Source organism: Nesoenas mayeri, assembly GCF_963082525.1.
Source record: "Nesoenas mayeri genome assembly, chromosome: 3".
Taxonomy (NCBI): Eukaryota; Metazoa; Chordata; class Aves; order Columbiformes; family Columbidae; genus Nesoenas; species Nesoenas mayeri.
Genome location: NC_137544.1, coordinates 4,327,637 through 4,348,162, shown reverse-complemented (window position 1 = coordinate 4,348,162; position 20,526 = coordinate 4,327,637). Strand labels below are relative to the sequence as shown.

The 20,526-nt window shown below is 41.2% G+C and overlaps 1 protein-coding gene across 1 annotated transcript in view; it reads right to left on the bottom strand.

Annotated features, from left to right (window-relative positions):
* Nucleotides 1–20,526, bottom strand: part of PKHD1 (PKHD1 ciliary IPT domain containing fibrocystin/polyductin) — a gene marked incomplete at both ends in the record, with an annotated part of 264,384 nt that overhangs the window by 232,876 nt on the left and 10,982 nt on the right. Inside the window, 18 exons of the mRNA XM_080341064.1 lie at nucleotides 239–361; nucleotides 1,393–1,577; nucleotides 2,734–2,888; nucleotides 4,957–5,095; nucleotides 5,498–5,682; nucleotides 6,812–6,942; nucleotides 7,130–7,272; nucleotides 9,900–9,993; nucleotides 10,697–10,786; nucleotides 11,508–11,783; nucleotides 12,635–12,749; nucleotides 13,620–13,755; nucleotides 14,873–14,968; nucleotides 15,268–15,369; nucleotides 17,235–17,305; nucleotides 17,864–17,903; nucleotides 18,890–18,954; nucleotides 20,166–20,240. Of these exons, the coding sequence (XP_080197190.1) occupies nucleotides 239–361; nucleotides 1,393–1,577; nucleotides 2,734–2,888; nucleotides 4,957–5,095; nucleotides 5,498–5,682; nucleotides 6,812–6,942; nucleotides 7,130–7,272; nucleotides 9,900–9,993; nucleotides 10,697–10,786; nucleotides 11,508–11,783; nucleotides 12,635–12,749; nucleotides 13,620–13,755; nucleotides 14,873–14,968; nucleotides 15,268–15,369; nucleotides 17,235–17,305; nucleotides 17,864–17,903; nucleotides 18,890–18,954; nucleotides 20,166–20,240 (2,221 nt within the window). The remainder of the gene's footprint in view (nucleotides 1–238; nucleotides 362–1,392; nucleotides 1,578–2,733; nucleotides 2,889–4,956; nucleotides 5,096–5,497; nucleotides 5,683–6,811; nucleotides 6,943–7,129; nucleotides 7,273–9,899; nucleotides 9,994–10,696; nucleotides 10,787–11,507; nucleotides 11,784–12,634; nucleotides 12,750–13,619; nucleotides 13,756–14,872; nucleotides 14,969–15,267; nucleotides 15,370–17,234; nucleotides 17,306–17,863; nucleotides 17,904–18,889; nucleotides 18,955–20,165; nucleotides 20,241–20,526) is intronic.

The window sequence follows — 20,526 nt, the reverse complement described above, 5'->3', positions numbered from 1 at the left end:
TGCCTCAAAAGAAATAGATTGTCTTCCATCACTCATGATGATCATTCTCCCCACTTGTAATATGCTCTTGGAGGAAAGTCCTGCTGCATAAGCCAGGGAGATGAATCTGACTGATTCATGGCAAAGCATGGGACAGGAAATTTCTGAAAGGATTTAATGGCAAAAGTAGGCACCTGAATACCTGTGACCTCCCTGACCCAAGTGAGTCAATAGGAAGTGTGACAGCACATGAACTCACCTGTGGTTTGTTATTTAAGGTAGCAAGCATGTCCCCAAATATTGGCCCAATAAACACACCCCCATCATAAACCACACGACTAGAAACAATTGGCTTCAGACCAGTGAGGTTTTCAGCAGAGACCTGGAAAAGAACAAAGAATCTGAATTCCTTACCCCTTTCTATCCTGTGATTTTAAGTTAAAATCTTTCCCCCAGGGTTCATACAGAGTCATTACAAGGCAGCAAATAACTCCTGGAAGTCTCTTCTCACACTTCTTCTGTGACTCCTACCTCTGGGTCTAAAGTTTCATTGCCCAAGACTTCACAACACCTTCCTGTTCCCATCCTCACCTTACAGGTAAGAAACTGAGGCAAAGAGATTCAGGAACCAAATTTCCAAATAAACTTCCAATACTGACAAATATAATTTGGAATCAGGCAAGGAAATAGGTTTGAACATCGGCTTCTCAAAGACGTGACTTAGCTGATAAAAGGGCCTATGCTACAGCTGAAAATGCAGCTTAAGTCTTTTTTTGCCATCCAGCTCAATGTCTTGAGCATGAGAATTCTTTGCTTCAAAACTAATTTTACACTTTTAGAAGCTGGATATACAAATAAATATTTTTTTCTTTCTGGGAAAAAAGCAGCTCAATCTGAGTCCTTACTCAAAAAAGATAAAAGATACTTGTGCTTGAAGGAAAACTTACTAAATCTTGAGATAGGACAGAGTGAACTGAACCTTAATCTGTGACTTAAAAGAAGCATATATGAACCCATACAGAATAGTTCTTAGAAAAAGACCTTCCTATCCCGTAAATGATGCCACAAACCTGTGTTGAGATTCAATTACTGAACTATGTGATTATAACTATTTTCATTTCAGTATAGCAGACACTTCATTCTGCACAACTGCAACCAAGCACAGAACTTACAATCTAGCTTCCCGATTTTAAAGCACAGACTCTGCAGATGTAATTTCTTCTCCTGTAACTACAATTGCTTTTTTAATCATCTAATCTGTAATTTGCTTAAGCTGCTATTCCTAATGGGAAGACACTTAACTTAAGGTCCCATCCGTGTCTGTGTAAAAACAAATGCTGAGAGAATTAATCAGCCAAGGCCAAGACTTTGAATGAGGTTCAAAGCAGGTGTTAGTAAAAGAAATTACTATACATTGATAACGATGGGCAAGTCCCCAGCTTTTGTCTTCCAAGTCAGAGTCCAGATTCTTTCATAGCAAGAGTTTGAGTCTTTGGTCACGATGAAGTCACTGGTGTTGAAGTATGGGGCTGTAGAACTGTCAGTGTTGTCTTGCAAAAGCTGGCGGAGATGGTGGGAGGAGATGTGCACTGAAACACCTGCAAAAGTCATTAGAAAAAAGTGGATATCCTCATCCCTAGAAGACCACAGCTACCTGCTCCTAGAAAAGAAAGATGTTTCATTATCAGTGTGAGGCTGTTGTGGTTCAAATATCTGTAACTACCAGCAGCAGAGAGAAATTTAATGAGTGTCAAATGCCAAAAGATCTGCACTATTTAATAGCTTAGAAAACCTAGAAACATTTTCCCAGTTGGGACCATCAGAAATTTTGTGTAAATAATACTTTTCATTACATACAACCTACATTTTTGGGAGGCGTGAAATTTCAGTGTGCAAGTTATGTTCCTTCAAAATAGAAAGGTCAGAATCTACCTAGGTGTGAGGAACAGGGGGGAGCCAGCCTCTCAAGAACACTTTCGAGAGTTCAATCCCAAATAAATACAAATGATGTTCAATTTCTTTTGACATAGACACCTGTAGACATCTAAAGCTGCAGATATAATAAATATTTCTAAACCAATTCATAAGAAGGAGGGGAAAGTACAAGACCTGGGAACAAGGTAAGAGGAATGACTCTGTTTTTAAAAGATTATGTTTAAATCAGGGCACTATTGAGATGCATTTTCCTATTTTACCATTTGACTTTATAACTGAGTCACCAGTTCCTCAGTCAAGAAATTTATAATTGTCCTTGCTCACTTTAATCCTAAGCTTCTTTGATTATATATACCAAATGCAAGAAAACCTAACACACCTAACTCAAGTCAAGCAATTCTATGCACAAAAGCTTTTGTGGTATCTGCAAACCAATTACCAATCCCGATAATCCTAAAAGAAAATTAATTTCCTGGTAACCTGCAAGGGTCTTATCATACAAGAAAATCAGAAGTACACATGTTGGAGAAACATTAGCATAATGAAATCTTGAGATGCAAAATCTTCTTTAAAGCAAAGTATTTCATAGTGGTTGCCTGGATTTTGGAACAACCCCATACCTAACACCTAGAAATACTACCCTGCCTATAATCCTTAAATCTTGTCTCAAATGACATAAAATGCAAAGATCTAGAAACTATCACAATAGGTTTAACCTGCCAGACTGCACCCTGAGCATTTACAAGTTTCAATATTGTCTCTTCTTCACTTGGCTTCCTCCAAAGGAAACCCAAGAACTGGGCTTGCATCTTCTCTTACCTGATATTACTGTGTTGGCCAAGTGGATGCAGAAAGTCCCTCCGATAGGTGGAGATGACTTTTGGAGTCTCTGCATGGTGAGGCCAACTCTCACATCCTCCGTGGAGACATAGAGGTAGCCATCCTCCTTAGAGCCTTCCCCAAGCAAAGCACCTCTGTGTGACAGGGTTTGCATGAAGACATAAACAGTCAAGAACCCCACTTGTGACACCCCCATGTCAACCACCACCCATGGGAACAACACTCTTGAAGGACCTGGGGAAAATACATTCAGAGTTCAAACAGTATTGAATACTCCCAAGTTATACCTACATGTTGTAGACAACACACATGACAGAAAACAGTGGAAAAATATGCTTTTTCAATTGTGATAGAAGAAATAGTTCATGCAGCACCAAGCACAAGCAAGTCCTGCCCCAGTACCGGTAGTTTTAAAGGACCAACAATGCAGCATAAAGCTTTTTTTACTTAATCCTGTAGTCTCTTTGAGTCTATTAAAATCTTAATTCCCCTGAATTGCAGCAAAATTTTATATAAGACTTCAACCAAATCCCAATTTCAAAAATTTCATTTTTTTTTTTCCCTTGTCACTAAAACTCTCTTTTTTTAAAGGAAAGATAGACTCTCTGCGATACAATGATGCCACCATGTGGTTAAGTGTCTGGTTAACAGCTGAATACTCTGAGCTCAGCCACGGCTTTTGCAGAGCAAATTTTAATAATATGAAGCCAAAGGGACCTGAGAGCCTTCTCATCTGATGTACAGCCAGTACATCAGAATTTAGCTAATATTTCTGTCCCAACTGTTGCATGTAATAATAAAGCCCAGAACATGCTCAGTTAAGAAAAAGAGCCAAGTTTGTTTTGAAGACATTCTAAGACAGTGACCATCCCACCCATTTCTAAAGCATGAACTGATTTCTCTTTTCAGTCTTGACTTCAGCATCACACACCAGTTTCCTTTATTTCCTCTTTGGTGAGATGGAAAAGCTGACCAGTGCCAAACACTTGTTTTTCTCCTTGTTGAGAGGTACTGTGATCAATCTGTCTCATAATCCTCTTTTAGATAAGCTAAACGTTGAGCTTCTTAAATCTTTCCATCCAAAGCATTTTCACACCAGTCTTTTCCTTTGTGCTGAACAGGATTATGTCTCTGAACCCCAGCAGGTGACTGATGAATTCACCAAAGCCTTGGATTTCACTTGGCTGCTCTGGAAACCAGACCAAATAGGCTAATTTTCTTCAATTTTTAGCCACTGCTTCAAGGAGAATATTTCTCTCTTTAGGCCATTCAAAACTAACAACACATTGCTTTACTTTTGCTAGAAATAGGAGACACCATAAGTTAAGACACCAAGTTACAGCAGACTGACATTCACCTTCTTCTGAAAGGAGCTTTCCTATGAACACCTGAGCAAGTCAGTAAGTGAAGTAACTGATCCAAATGAAGAGCCGGCTGCTGTAGAGAAGGGGCTGCATCATTCCAGCTTCACTCTTGCCTGGCTCTATCCCCACTAGGTCCTTGCTGACTCAATTGGACACAATCCAACATTTACAGGACTTATTCTCTGCCAGTATGGCCCTTTAATGTTGTTCTCTCTGATCTGCTTAACTTTAGGCTTGACCTCCTCTTTCATGTTGGGATTTCCAGAACACAAACCATCTCAGTAAACAGAGACACATAAGGTGGACTTCCATTGACTAACACAGCAACAGGTGTTATTCAAGTTGTTTGGGAGCATCTCTGGCTGTTCTCGATCCACTGTTCCAGAAGGTCTTATAGTTCCTTCTAGTCCTACGTCAAATCTTGGTGGCCCACACATATCTTACATACCCTAGATTAGCTGAAACATCTTAAGTACCTCTGGTTCAGCAACAGAATGCCACTCATACAATGGAACTTCAAGAACCAGAAGATCTGATTATTACCAGAATCAGGTACCTTCACTAAGATGTCTACAATATATGTTCAAGATCCTACATGGTGAGTAAAGCTCAAAGCTGAGTACAGATATCTGTGTGTGATTCAGCAGTTTAAACAGTCTGAAAATGGTCCATTAGAAATGCCAAGATGAGAAGACCCCAACAAAAGCACAAGGACTGCCAGACTGCAGCCTTATCCTCCACTGCTTCCCATGTCCAGTCTTGGACAAAACTTGCTCCAGATGTGTCAAGTTGAACTGCAGGATTACAGGTATTAAGATAATCTACTCACTGTCCATACCTTAGGGAGAGAAGGGGCAGACTTTCACCACAGCCAGACACCATCCAGGACACATTGTAAGTGGGAGAAGAACCCGTCACAGATACTATTTCAACTACTCTCCCTCCCAGCCAAGGTGGTTTGGGATCCCTCTGAGAAACTGAAAGAAAAAGAGCACACACATTCATTAGAGCAAGGAAAACAGCTGTCTTTATGCTGAGGTTATTTTCAATTCATAGCTTCTTGGGTTTTTGTTTTGTTTTGGGGGGTTTTTTTGTGTTTTGTTGGTGATGGTTTTGTTTTATTTTTTTCTGGGCAAGGCAATTGAAGAATTTGTAGAAACACATTTGAAAATAAACAAAAATACTTATTTTTGTCAATTCCTTCTTGATTGTTTTCACCACAAAAATATAAGTTCAAGAAAACAGAATTACTTTTGTGCCTGTTGTGAAATACTCTTCCCTTTGAAAAAGTTTCAACCAGCCCCATCATTAAATATTTCAATGGAGTAGCCTGGAAAGGTTGTAACATTAACAGAAAAGAAATAAAAAGATTCCTTTACCAGCCACAGCTCTGTCTGCGATGATGACTTCATCGAGGTAAAATGACGCAGATTTTTTATTTTGAAACATAGTGCTCGACAAGTCAATTTGATGCACAAACACTGGAGAATTGGCAGGGAGGTCCTGGAGAAGCGCAGAGTGATTCACACAACCCTTCCAGAGGTCAGTGCAGGTGAATGTCCAGCTGGAAGACACCAAAGTTGTGCAAGCTCTCGTTTGCTATGAGGTAGTGGCAATAATTGACTTTTGAGGTGCTTTGTGAAGCTTCCAGGTGACATCAGGTACTGCTGTTATTACTACAGTTGTTACTTACACATAAGACACTTACTCAATGACTTGTGGTCACTCTCTATACGTCTCTGTTGGGTGTTAGTGAGAAACAAAGATTCAGATTTCTGTTTGAGTATCTAAATGTGCATCACAAGACTGGGGTGTGAGAATGACTGTGGCTGCTCTATTTTTGGCAAAAACACTACAGTAATCTCAGTCACTTCAACAGGAGTAAATCCAGAGATCAGGACTCTTAGGAATACCATATGATTCCTCAAGGCTCCCAGCTCTCTCCATCATGTAGTAATTTAATCCGAATCCCTTTTTACCCTTCCAGGAATGCACACACACCCCTCACACCACCTTACACACACCTGAGCTGCCGAATTATCCTCCTGGAGTTCTTCAGAGACTTCTGATTTTCTAAGTTTGCCTGCCCCTAACTGTAATTCTAACACTAAATGTTTTCCACTCATCTAAGTGAAATAAAGAAAGCCAAAGATTATATCAACTTTCAAAATTTTGTGTACCAATGATCTCACAAGAAAAAAAAATCATCTCTTTGTCTCACTGCAGAAAATCTATATAATCATACAATCATTTGGGTTGGAAAAGACCTTTAAGATCATGGAGTCCAACTGTTCACTTAAGTGTCAAGTCCACCTCTAAACCATATTCCCAAGAACCTCATCTATGTGTCTTTTAAATACCTTCAGGGATGGTGACTCCACCACTGCCCTGAGCAGCCTGTTCCAATGCCTGACAACCCTTTCCCAATATCCAATCTAAACCTCCCCTGGCACAACTTGAGGCCGTTTCCTCTTGTCCTATCACCAGATTTTTGTCCTAACACCCAGATTTACTCAGTAAGTCCTCAAAAATAATGGAAATATGTCTGAGGAATGCCTGTGCAGGGCCAGAGGATGCGTGAGCTTCCCCTAGCTGACAGATTGTTTCTGTACAAATAAGAACTTACTTCTAGTTTTCCTTGGACACCTTACTATGGTAAGTGTCATCTCTGGAAACTATAAGCATCTGGATACCTTTTAGAGTCAGCTTCATTGAAATCCCAAAGGCAGGTAAGGTTCCTCTTCACTGAACATAAAGAGACATTGGTGTAGGACACTGAGATATGAAGGACATTGCTCATATGGCCTTTATGTGCAAAACACACCTGCAAAAATGGGGGGGGGAAAAAAAAAAACAACTTTCACAAATCAAAGCAGGTAATTTATGAGTAATGTCCATAGAAGACATTATATTCTATTTAATATTAGTAGGGAAATATTTTACTCAAGGTCAGATTTGGCTCTTAGTATTCACTCCCCAGTGCAACCTGCTTAGCAGGAGCACCCACTTACATGTGTGTATTCAGCAAGGTTGTATCTTGGTAGAGTTGATGGGGAAGTTTTCACCAACTGGCTTGGTCTGTGAATGCTGAACCTGCCACAGAAAGGTTCTATACCACTGACAATGTGTCCTGTGGTAACGAAGTCCTCCGTATCTGACAGAATAAAAACATATATAAAATAATAATAATACTAAAAAAAAACACCACAGGGGATGACAGGCTTGAAAATAATTCAGAAGACACAGTCAAGAGATTCATGAAAACACAGGAAGTGAGTATCCAATACTTGTCAAAAAGTCCTTTTCTTAAGTATTCTCCTACCCAGATAAATTGTGAACATCTGCAAGGTGATTGTTCACTAGTTTAAGGGTGCTGAAAAGTAGGAAGGACCATTAAATTATTGTTCTGACCATAAAATGTCATGTCAAATAACTCTGTCTTTAGCTAGATAGAGTATTTTGACCCAATCCACTCTTTCTTACCAGAAAACACTCAGAGAAAGCTGGAAAATTATGTATAAAGCAACAGTGAATTCACCTTTCCCTAGGAATGTTTGTTCCATTGGTCTATCAATGATGTTGTTGAAAAACTGCTGGGATTTCTTCTGTTTCTAGTACATAAGAGAATTTCTTCCATCGGTAAGTACCGACAACTCAACTTTTCTCCCAGTGAAAAATAAAGCCTGCCAAATGAAGTTAATAGCAGGGCTTGAGGGGAAAGAAAAAAACAACCAAAATGTGGTCATTTTACATTTTGGTTCTTTTCACAAGTGATGGGCCTGTTGAAATCTTCACTGGAAGAAATTATGAATGCAGTAGATTGGCGGTGTTCAAGGGGAGACTTTGTAAATACAGGGTAGGGAGAATCACTAAAGTACATATATTTAAAAGAAAAAAAGAATCGCCCTCAAGAGAATATTTGAGCTGAAAATACTTTCTATTTGGAGAGAATTAATGATTAATTATTTTATGTAGTCATCCGGTTTTTAGTCTTCCCTAGGTATCCATTTTGGTTTCTCTTGACGGCAGGACACTGAGGTAGATAGAGCTTGGTCTGAATGTTTGTGGCTGCTCTTTTATTCTTCTGTCATCTATTCACCACAATTTCACCATTGTTCTCCTGTCTTTTAGGACATAAATAACCATCATTGGCTTTTAGCTCAAGCTTTTCCTTTTTGTTTGTTGGCAGAATTGTAGATTTGGAATCACATAATTAGGTTAAGAATGTCCAATTTCTATTCCATTTTTTTTGCCTAAAGCTTCCCTCCACTAACAATTAAGTTAAGTAATTGCTTTCCTCCACTTGGAGGAACCGGTCACCAAATATACATATTACTGGCTAGGACTTGTTCTCTATCCATACTGAATACAAGGACATGAGATGAGGTGTCTAGGCAATCATCTGCTTTTTGGCATAGGATTAGGACACTGTTCTTGTTGTCAGGTATATAAAATAAAGGAACATTCTGATGTGCACAATAGCTTCACGATAGTAAACTATTATAAATACATCTATTTTTTTACAGAAGCAATTAATGTTTTACGTCTGTCTGACCAGTCAAGTATACCACAGATATTTGCACTGTTTCAGTTTCAGTCATCAAGAAACACTGAAAGTGAAGAGCTCCAGAGCCAGAATCAGTCACTTCCACAGCCTGAGCTGTAGCCATGGGCTATGCCAGGTTTGCTTTTCCAGCAGACGTATTGAAACATCAATAATTTCACACGTGCCAGAACTTGGATTTTTTGATCTCTACTTCTAATAGTGATAGAATCATTGAATTGTTTCAGTTGGAAGACACCCTCATCTAGTCCAGCTATTCACCTAACTGAACTCTTGCATTAAACCATGTCCCCAAGAACCTCATCTAAATGCCTTTTAAGCCCCTCCAGGGATGGTGACTCCACCACTGCCCTGGGCAGCCTGTTTCAATGCCTGACAACCCTTTCCATGAAGAAATTTTTCCTAATATCCAATCTAAGCCTCCCCTGGCGCAACTTGAGGCCATTTCCTCTTGTCCTATCGCTTGCGATGTGGGAGAGGAGACCAACACCCTCCATTCTCCAAGCTCCTTTCAGGCAGGTCAGAGATCAGAAGGTCTCCCCTCACCTCCTGTTCTCCAGCTGAACCCCCCAGGTCCCTCAGCCGCTCCCATCACACTTGCTCCAACCCCTCACCAGCTTCATCTCCTCCTCTGCACTCTTTCTAGGATTTCAATGTCTTTCTTATGATGAGGGGCCCAAAACTGAACAGTATTCAAGCTGTGGCCTCACCGGTGCCCAGTACAGTGGCACAGTCGCTTCTCTAGTCCTGCTGGCCAAACTATTCCTGATACAAGCCAGGATGCTGGTGGCCTCTTGGCCACCTGGGCACTCACTGGCTCATGTTCAGCCGCTGTCACCCCCTGGGGTTCTTTCCAGCTGCTCTTCCCCAGGCCTCTAGCATTCAGGGAGTTGTTGCGACCCAAGTGCAGGACCCAGCACTATCAACTAAAGCATATTACCTGCTTTGATAAGTGTGTTGCAATGACCACATCATGCAACATATTTCAGAAAGAATGTCTCATTACTACATTAATCATATTGGTTTACATATCTGTTCCATAAACTCCTTCATCAGAATACATCCAAATAATGAATAGCTGAGAAACATGAATGTATGTACTTAAACCCATCAAAAGTGTACTTTTAATGCCATTAAAAGTTTGAAGCCCATGTATTTCATAAAAGGAAATCAGCTCTCGCAGTAAATACTGCTTATTTGTCACAGAAGATCACTACCTTCTTTCTCAAAGTCATCGTGGAAGAGGATTTTAGCAGAAGTTGGCTTGGTTTCACATTCTATTGAAAGGAGTTCCTCTATTGCTGTTTGCACCTTTAAAAAAAAATAGGAACATGAAAATTAGCTGCAGTCCAACAGTTTCTGGCTCATTTCAGCAGAGAGCTCCAACACACATCAATGCATTTTTCATCAGCTGGGGAGCAGTGGCGAGGCAGCTCTGAATGAGCAAGTAACCAAATTGAGCTGAATTTTACCATCTACAACACAGAGCATAAAATTTCAGGTCTGATACCCTTCAGGGGTGTGAGGCATCCTCAGAAAGGTGCAGATTTCTTCTACAAATTATATCACAGCCTGGGCATCTGCATGCTCATCCTGCTGTGTTGACCAGATGTCCAACAGTCACCCAAGGTAGTTTTGACAGTGACCAACTACTGCATCGAGAGCCTATGGGATTTTGAAGAAGCCAGACTAGAGCTTCTGCCTGGAGGAAGAGCCATTCACGAAAAATTACATACTAGAGAAGAAATCCAAGGGTCCAGTACCTAAAGATACCACACACTTCATTGCAGACTTGACAGGCCAAGGTCAGATGCTGTGATATGCTTAAAATATAGCTGGGAATCAGTCCCCCAAAAAATCTCACTGTGAGACACTCCCAGTCATAAAAATCACGTCTACATCATGTAAAGTTTATTTCAGCTTCTGAGTCAAACACTTAAGGGCTGCCAAGTACCAGAGTTCCATCTGTTACATCCCGGCAGAGGACTGGGTGTCTGCATTTAGGGATGCCTACCTGGTGAGCAGTAGCATTTGTGGGGATCAATCTGCGTGCTACGTTATTCCAGGAGATGCTGAAACACCCTGTACCAGACACAGTCAACATCTGGCAGACAAAGAAACAAATAAATAAATGATATATGAGATGCACAGTTTTCAAACCTGGTGTATGGATCTTCTACTGAGGATTTTACATCCAGCGTCTTGCCTTTTTAAACCCTCTGTAAATCAAAAGTACCTTCAGCTGCTCTTAAACTGCTCTTGTCCTCCACGGTCTTTCCTGACACAAGCCTTGGGCTCCCATTCTTAACATTAACACGACCATAAGGAATACTGCACCTGTGCAGATATTCTGACAGACACTAAAGCTTCCGACCTGCAGCTCTGAGATTTACGCACAAGAACAAACTTTGCTTATTGCTGAGCACTTCATCAAGCTGAAACTTTCCATCATCAGGTTGCAATATAGGGTTGACTGGATAACATGCACTTTGAGTGCTCTGTCACTAAGAGGAGGAACTAAAAACTATCTCCAACTTGTATTAATTAGCGTTAATTCATGAGGTGAGGTGCTAATGTAAAGATAAAACCTGAGGGAAGACCGCATTGCTTACATTTTAACACATAATGCAACTATAGGGTTCACATCTGCCCACCAAAAAGCCACCAACACCTTCAGCTCATGATGTTATTAATCAGATTTCTCAGCAGGTTAAAACAAGGTCACATCAAGTGCGGACAAAGCCTTTACAATTAGGATTTGCTGCTATCCCTGTCAACTGAACCAGGGCTAATCCAGCTGCCAGGTCCAAGCACAAAACACTGACCTGCACTTCTGGACGCTGCAAGGCACGAGCCCGAATTTCGTGCCTCTCGATGTAGTAGTTGTTCACCACATGGGGATTAAGCCACGTATTATGTATCTGGACTCCGATTCTCATCCCATTGCTGGGCGCCTCTCCATGGTGCAGCGCTTCCAGGTAGTACTTGGAGCCAGCAGTTAGTTCAAATTTCTGGGATTTTGGCTGCCAACTCTCACTCCAGCTCTTCACCCAGTTCTTGGACCATTCTGAGTTACCAGCAGGGAGATAAGCTATTCTCACCTGTGTCCAGATCAAACAAATTAATCACTAACAGAGACATTTCTCCATCCCCAAAAGACACTTCGTCCAATATCATAGCTCAGAAAAAAACCAAAACAGACTTGTGCTTATAGCTGATAGCAGTGGGTTGATGATTGACCCATTCCTTCCTATTACACAGGAAAAAGCTGCCATCTCAGAGACCTTTGGTTTAGGTTAGCCATAAAGTTAATTCTTATGGCTGAACCTAATAACAGTTCCCATACAGCTTTTTATGGATGACTTCAGTTCTACATCTTATGTCCTCCAAATACAAAAGAACTATGTCTACAGTCTTCTGAGATGCAGTAAGTTAACATTATTAAGACCAGTAATGCTACTTTTTAAAAAATAAATAAGGAGAAGTAATTTATGTTACTCTAGCCCTGTTGACTTACTAGGCTTAAGAACAGCTTAGATAAATAGATCATCATTTATAACCTCCCGTCAGCTTTACAAAGGGAAGGACCAATGTCTTCAAAGGCCAGAATTTCAATAGCGAAAAAAAAAAAGAAGTAAATGGAGGAAGTGAGATAAAAAACCTTCAGGTTCCCTTGCACAGGTTGTTAGTGATGCTGATGTAATGAACTGAAAAAATAAGGTCTTCTGGAAATGGCAATCAAAGACTCCGATTGCAAGAGTGAGTGTTTCTTATGATGTGAGCAGCTGATATGGCCAATATAAAACAGCAAATCATACAGTTTTCACTCTGTAACAGATTCATAATAAGGGTCAATAAGCCAATTCATACTGGGGAAATTCCCACTTATGATACCTTAATTAAAGCTCTTTCCTATCAAGTTGTCCTTTTTTTCCTCTGCTAAGAGTAATACCTTTTGTTCTGGATCCTGGGACAAACTTAAATGGAGAGACGCCTGACCATCTGCCTGAATCCAGAAGGTGTAATTGTTGGTCTGAGGAGTCACAAAAAATCCACGAAGCCTGGAGCTAAGTGAAAGCAGAACACCCATAAACAAAAGCAGAATAACCATAATATACAAAAAAATTACTGAAAAAAAACAAACACAAACAAAAACAAAAACCTGCCCCACACCCCACCTTCAAATGTACACTGATTAACAAGGAAAGACTGTGAAACCAAGATATAAAAAACAAATTCAGAGGTTTTAAAGCTGGAAGAAGCTCATAATGAACCATTTTTATATTAAATGTTGTTTATGGTTTACATAAATTTTCAAACATCAAAAAAAAAAATCCATGAAGATACGTATGGTTTTGTTGTTGATGATGTTTTTGTGCATTTCTTCTCAAGCAAGGTCTTAAACCTGAGCGAGCAGAAGACTCAGAATCATGCACGAGATCAAATGAGGAAAACAGAGAAGTAATGGAAAAATGAAAACATTCATGCACATTGCACAGCTTTATAAGGGTGCATCTGAAGAGACTATGAGCACCAACACAGTTCAGATATATTCGCATCTTGGGGCAAATCAGTTTATTTCATTAACTCCAGCTGCCAACATCAGCTGAGGATCTGGCCCTCCACATCTGTCCAAAGCTCCCAAGACAGCCTCTAACTGAAGCTCCTTCCACCTCCGCAGCAATTCCTTTTGTGCTATTTCACCACATCTAGGCCAGGGAGAGCAGAAATACTGATTTAAAGAAAAAGGGGGGGAAATAAAACCCTTCCCTGCATATTTGGAGCTTCAAAAGGACCTTGGAACAGAGGGTCTGCTTTGATTTATAGAAGCTATGAAGTAAGGCTCTGCTATAAAGAGCTGTCAGGTAGTATTGCTACACCTTACACCGCTACAGGTGATTGCCGTGGCTTCATCTCTTTTCAAGATGACTGAATACCTGAAGGACTTCTTTGCCCCAGACAGAAATCTTACTGGGGAACTGGCGTTAGGTACAAACTGCCATCTATATCCAGGACCTGCTTCTGTCAGATCAGAGGCATCATCCCAGACTTCAAAGAGAAGCCCTCTGTTTCCTAGAAAGTTAAAATAAAAGTGTTCTCAGTAGCAGCCAGCAGAAATCCCAGAGCACATGCTAGAATCAGTGGTGTAAGGAAACAGGCCAGAACAGAAAATTTCAATAATAAATTGGCTCTGTTTGTGGGTCTTTTTCGCAGTCCAAGGCAGCACAGAGATCTCACTTTAGGGAATTTGTTCTACCTTGAAATCTTCCACCAGAAAGAACAAAATTCTGCAGAGAGCAGGGCAGCCAACCAAGTTCATACGTCTGCTCCTGCAGGAAAAGGTACCGGGATGACCCACAGTGAAAATAAGCTGAGCCTCATTTTATGCACAATAATTTCCTACTGCAGTGCTCCACTCAAGTAATGTCCCAAGGAGCCTCTGCGATAGCTCTAGTTCAGCTATCCTTCCTCTAAATATTATCCATATTTTCTTCCCCTCATTTTGCACTGTACTACACACCAGGTTGACCTTCCTCCCATCATCACCCATTTGCAAGCTGTGAGCTGAGCTCTCCACCATGCCTTTCCTTGCTATAGGATCATAGGATAGTTTGGGTTGGAAGGGGCCTTCAAATCTCATCCAGTGCCACCCCTGCCATGAGCAGGGACATCTTCACCAGCTCAGGTTGCTCAGAGCCCCGTCCAGCCTGGCCTGGGATGTCTCCAGGGATGGTTCATCCACCATCTCCCTGGACAACCTGGGATAGGCTCTCAGCACCATCAGTGGAAACAATTTCTTCCTCATGTCTGGCCTGAATCTCCCTCCTTGAGTTTAAAACCATCACCCCTTGTCCTATTGCAACAGTTCCTGCTAAAATGTCTGTCCCCATCTTTCTTATCAGCCCCTTTTAAGTACTGAAATGCAACAATAAGGTCTCTCCAGAGCCTTCTTTTCTCTAGCTGAACATCTCAACTCTCTCAGCCTGTCCTCCCAGCAGAGCTGTTCCAGCCTCGGATCATTTCTGTGGCTCCTCTTCCCTATCAAGCCTGGGAGAAAATGGCTTGATGTGGAAGCAGACAGCATTTTGGAAAGCCCCATTTCTTGATTGCATTAGTCACCAAATTATTTCTGTCCTCCATTTCCATGTGTATTTGTTCGTTTGGACTTTCAGATATTTGAATACTGTACCTGGTTGGGGGACATCAAGCCTCCTGCCCTTGCCAACAGGCTCAATGGTGCATCTGATTTGCTGGGGAGAGACGTGCTTGACTTTACAAGGGACACCTGGCAGCAAGAAAAGGAGTCAAATGAGACTTGGAAACACAGCTGAGCTGTAGCGTGAACCCATTTTGTTTCCAAAAGGTGTCAACACTTTGCTAAAAGCCTGGGCTTGGACTGTTCAGGCAAGCAATATGGGTCATGCCCACAGTCAGAATAACTGGACCTTCCTGATGGTGAGTTCTACAGATCCCACAGTGATATCCATCAACATCAGTTGGGTTCTGTGGTCAGGGCCATGACCACTGCATTGAAAAAAAATAAAAAAGAAAAAATAAATAAATTGAATACATTTCTCCTCTTACCTGCAACAGTGACCTGCACTGGCTCCTCAAAGAAATCTCCCGTGACAGTGAGATCGGTGCCTCCTCCAAGACTCCCACTGGCTGGGAACACAGAGGTTATCTCTATAGAGGAAGGAAAAGGGGAATCACAGAATCATTCTGGTTGGAAGAGTCCAACTATTAACCTCACAGTGGCACTAAACCATGTCCCTAAGAACCTCATCTACGTGTATTTTCAACCCCTCCAGGGATGGTGACTCCACCACTGCCCTGGGCAGCCTGTTCCAATGCCCAACAGCCCTTTGGGGAAGATTTTTTTTCCTAATATTGAATCTAAACCTCTCCTGGCACAACTTGAGGCCATTTCCTCTCATCCTATCACATACTACTGAAAATAAGCATTGAAAAGGTTAATCCCAGCCCTATTTCTGTCCAACTCAGCAGTGCATTTACACTGTTTCCAGCCCAAGTGGGCTCTTGTGAATGAAACAGGCATCACACTGATACTTCATGGGGTTTTTGGCAGCCACTGGGATCACACCAGGAATGAACAACATTATAACCTTGTCTGACTCACTTCTTAAATTAGCCTATAGGGCTAGATGTTACTACACTTTCCAATCATCCCTTAGGCTTCAAGGTCAAATGGAGAACACTGTACATCTGATGTCCAAGTGTCTGCATCATGACCACGAGAATCTTTTGGGATTTTATCTCTTTACAGTCATGCACTTCCACACTGGATACCCATTTTTCTCTTTGATGACAGTAGCTCAGATGTCCTAGTTTAAACACCCAATTGTACCTCTATAGTTCTGAAAAAAAAAAAAAAGACTAATAAAAAGATGTGGGAAGTTTGTCCAGATCTGCATATTTTTCTTAATTTATCTGATGTTTAGACTTCACTTTTACAATACTGACTACTGTCAAGTGAAATACAATCTACTGGATAGATCTGGCAGATCTTGTGTCTGCTGGTGCTCTGTTAATAATCATCTCCACTCAGGGTTATTTCATTTTACTGTGCCTCAATTTGTAAATAAAATTTGACATAAAATTGCCCTTCTCTACAAAGTGGTTTGAATGTATAGATGAAAGAAGCTGTATGCTATAAAAAATATGCAAAATGCAGTCATGTATTGTCTATGTTCCATAAGGAACTAGAGCTTTCCTTACATTAATTTCAGTCAACTTAATGGGAAAAGCTTGATGGGACCTTGCTGGGGACTTGTGCAGGTGAACTAAGTGGCCTTTCAGCTTTATGCAACCTTTGACTAAGGTTGAAGTCTGCTTGCCCATGACCATAACCTTGAGTAGATGCTCAAGATTTCATTGTCTGCTATCTACAGTGTAGCTGTAAATGTCACATAAAGTTTATTATTGTTAATGTCCGTTAATATTATTTATATTTTTAACTAATGATGTGGTAACCTGTCATCCACCATTCATCCAAAACTCAGTTCTTGGAGTGGTTGTACATCATTTCCTCCTTGTAGCTGATGTGGGATCTGTCTCATCCTAAGGTCTGCATTTCTAAAATCTCAACCTTACCAAACACAGTGTGATTTAAGGGGGAAAGGTTCATCTACATGCAACATGTCCAATTTACAACCAATGTGACCAGAAAAGGAAAAAAAATAAAACAACGTCACCCCAAACCCTGCCACACTACTGTCCTCTGACTGCCTCAAGTTAGGCTGTCCAAAACAGAGTTCAAACATCTCCCTGTCTAAGAGGAGCACTAACTCACTGGGGCTGTAGGATATACCCCCTGGCAGCACAACCAGTCTTAGCATTCAAATCTAATTTTCCTGAAATTTTTGATCTGCAGATTTTTGTGTAGTCAAGCCCATAGCAGGGAATGGCACACCCAAACTGAGGACACAACAGGAGTATGTCCTTGAGAAAACCTACAGTGGAAAGTCTCCTTAGACCATGCTGGGACTGCCAAGGGACAGTGCAGGAGTTGAGGTGAATCAGTGAAATACCTGAATGTGTTTGATACAAGAAAAGCTCCTGTTTGGCACTGATGAGCCAAGCATCTTTGTGTACTGCTGACCTGCAAGAGGTAGAAAACATCTGAGATATCCTTGACCATTTAAGTAAGTAGAACTTATTTTTCAGAGCTGGACACTCACTCTCCAGAGAAACAGTGAAACATTTGTTCAAGGACCAACAAGACCTTTCACCAACACACTGAAGCACTGATTCAAAAGACTCCATCACATGGCCATTCTTTACTAGAAGTACTGTCCCATTGTAAAGTACAGCTTTGACATTGTCAATACCCAATTTCACCTCATTTTTGGCTAATTTTTTTCCCCATTTTGATGAAGAGTTAAAAGTGAGGTGAAAGGATTTTATTCACCTAGGATTAACAGACAACTTATGATTTGGGCACTGAAGCTATGGTCTTAAAACCCCAAAACAGAGATGCTTTGGGGGAAGAACATTCCCTTGTTCTTTCCCAATCTGATGATCAACTTCTCAAGATAGCAAAACTCCATTTCTAAGCAATGAAAAGCAAGATTCAGTAAAAACGTCATACACTTATCCTGAAGCTGTGTCCCCACGCAAAACCATAGAAAAAGGAGAGAAAAAATATTTGTTTACTCACTTTCCTTTGTTAAACACCGAGAAGCTAACATTGTGGGACCCTGGAGGAGAGAAAAGAAATATACTTTATGGCAGAAGTGTCCAAGTGTCCCATCTTGATTCTCCTCTTCCTTACAACAGTGTAACTGTGTTGATTGTGGGAGAGTGCTCATGCAGGAACTGAATCCAATATCAGCTTAGGGAGCTTAGACCCTTAGGTCATAGTCAGACACTGTACTATAGATAAGTGCAGTTATGTATCTGAACTTGCAAGCTGAATTTCAGAGGCAGGATTTGGTTGCCTAAGTACTCTGTGTTGTCTTATACTCCATGGATCCTATCTGACTTCACTTGCCATGCTAGAAAGGTGTAGACATCCTTCAAGACCTCCTACACCGCTCTGGAGACATCCCAGACACCCTAAGACATCTCTAAATTTCAAGCTATTGAATTGTGCCACCAGTGACTACATGAGAACTAGACATTCAATTCTATTTTATGTATTTAACTCAGGTCCACTTTCCCAAGTAGGAAGCTTGCTGCTCAGACAAAGCCTCATAAAGAAATCAGAAGCTTCTTCAGAGTGCTGGCAAGCAAGCAAAAATGAAAGGGATCCAACCTGCTATCAGAGGAACCATAAACAGAAGTGGGCACCTAATTTATTCCTCACTGATAACAGAGCAGTAAATGGGAAGGTCCATCACATATAAGAAGAAATAGTTAAAATAACAATAACAGAAAAAAAAGTAAACTGAGCAAAAGCCCAAATGACATTGTTAGAGTCAGCAATGTTCACATCATCTCTGTTGTGGTTTCTCTTGAGCACCGCACTTCATTTTCTCCAAGGATGTGCAGGGAATGTGAATCACTGCAGTGATTGTGTTGAACCATGGTAAACCCTGACATGAAGCAGGTTTTGTGGATTCAACCCTCAGCCAAATTCCTGACTGGAGATAGAGTGGGAACTTTTGATGGACACCTTCTCTCTGTCCTCTAGACCTGCAGGAATAACAAATCCCCATGTTTTTTCCCCTCTTTTTTCACCAACCTATGTGATTCCCTTCCACCCGGCACTGCAGGGTCCCCCATCCATCCTCTGCCCAAATAGGGTAGCTGTGGAGAGACAAATGACTTTGCTAAGTCTTGTGAGCAAAAGGAGCAAAATACAGTGAGAATCATCTAACTAAAGATGTGGACTTACACATCTGAGCTAGAAGTAAAAGAGAGAAACAGGTGAGGTAGGAGAGGAACAACCCATCTTCCCACTGACCATCAGGATCTTAAGAGGAAGCCTACCAGCAACACCCAGCGCTCCAGGTCATTTCCTTTACCCTTGTTACCAGAGGTTTATCCTGTTGGTAACCTTAAGAACCCCCATTTGGAATAAGAGCTGAGGGAAGACAAGTCTGGGAACAGGGTGAGGGTAAAGAGGACAATGAAAGTGTTTCCCCTCATCCTACGCCTCTGCATGTCCCTAATCTGAAAGAAGGAGTCAGTAGCAATTAAACCAGATATACTGGAATCACATCAAACTTCTGGAGCCACAGAACAAAGCAAGTCCCATCATCAGCTCACATTTGCATAAAAGTACCCCTCCTGGGAGCTAGAAGGAATTTTACATTGCAATAAGAGGGTCTACTGAGGACCCCAGGAGTCTTAGCACTGACTTCTGTGGGAACAGGTTTTTCCCCTTATTCCCTGTAAAAGCAGCCTTCCTTTTCCAGGGCTCACAGATACTGTGAGAGTGCAGCATTCATAAAAGAAAAGCTGGTGTGGAATCCATGGGTTTTTTCTATAATTCAACAGGGTGCAAGAGCCAACATGCTAAAACATCTCCTGCAACTAATAGAAGACAAAGATATATTTATAACAGTAAATGAACAGTGTTGGAGCCCAGGCACCAGAGCCTGACTGCTTGTGTTGCTGGATTTTTAGAGTTCTATTTGCCCAGTTTGGGCTCAGGTCAGCTAATCCACCTTTCAACTTAGAGTCTATATATGACTATGCATTGACCATTGACCACAGTCAACAGACAGCTTGGAAATGGCTATGCTGTTTTGGAGTCTAAAGAGTTGAAGAGAACAGATGTGGCCAGGGCATAGTGTATCATCTACAGAGCAGAGAACAGCCCCTGGTCCTGCCTGGTTATATTTAAGGTTGCAGAGAGACAGTAACCCTCACCCACCCATCACAGACCATATGGTCAACTCCTCTCCATCTTAAGCCAAAGCAGAAAACTTCTTCAAAAGCCAAGTATTTCTTTAGTGCACAAGCTGCATTGACCCCTTGCATCAACACAAACCAAAGATAAGTCAAGAACTGACATTCTTCCAGCTCGCCTGTCAGCAAAAGAGCAGAGACTGGTCCATCCATCTCCTTCTGCCACAAGGACAGCTGGCCTAGGCAAAAAGTAAACAGGGAAGATGAAATACGATACAGCAAAGTTTCACTCTTGAAATCCTATTCCTATTAAAATCAGCAGCCTATATTTTCAAATGGGACAGAAATTTCACCTCACTTGTGTCTAGCATTTATTAATGTCCTAGAAAACTAGACAAGCCCTTATCTCTTATCTTACCTTAAAGAAACAATATGTCAAGGGACAGCTTCCACTGAAGAGAAGAAATCAGGTGGGAACAATAAATTCACAGTAGTTAGCACAATAAGCAAAGGTCGGCAATGATT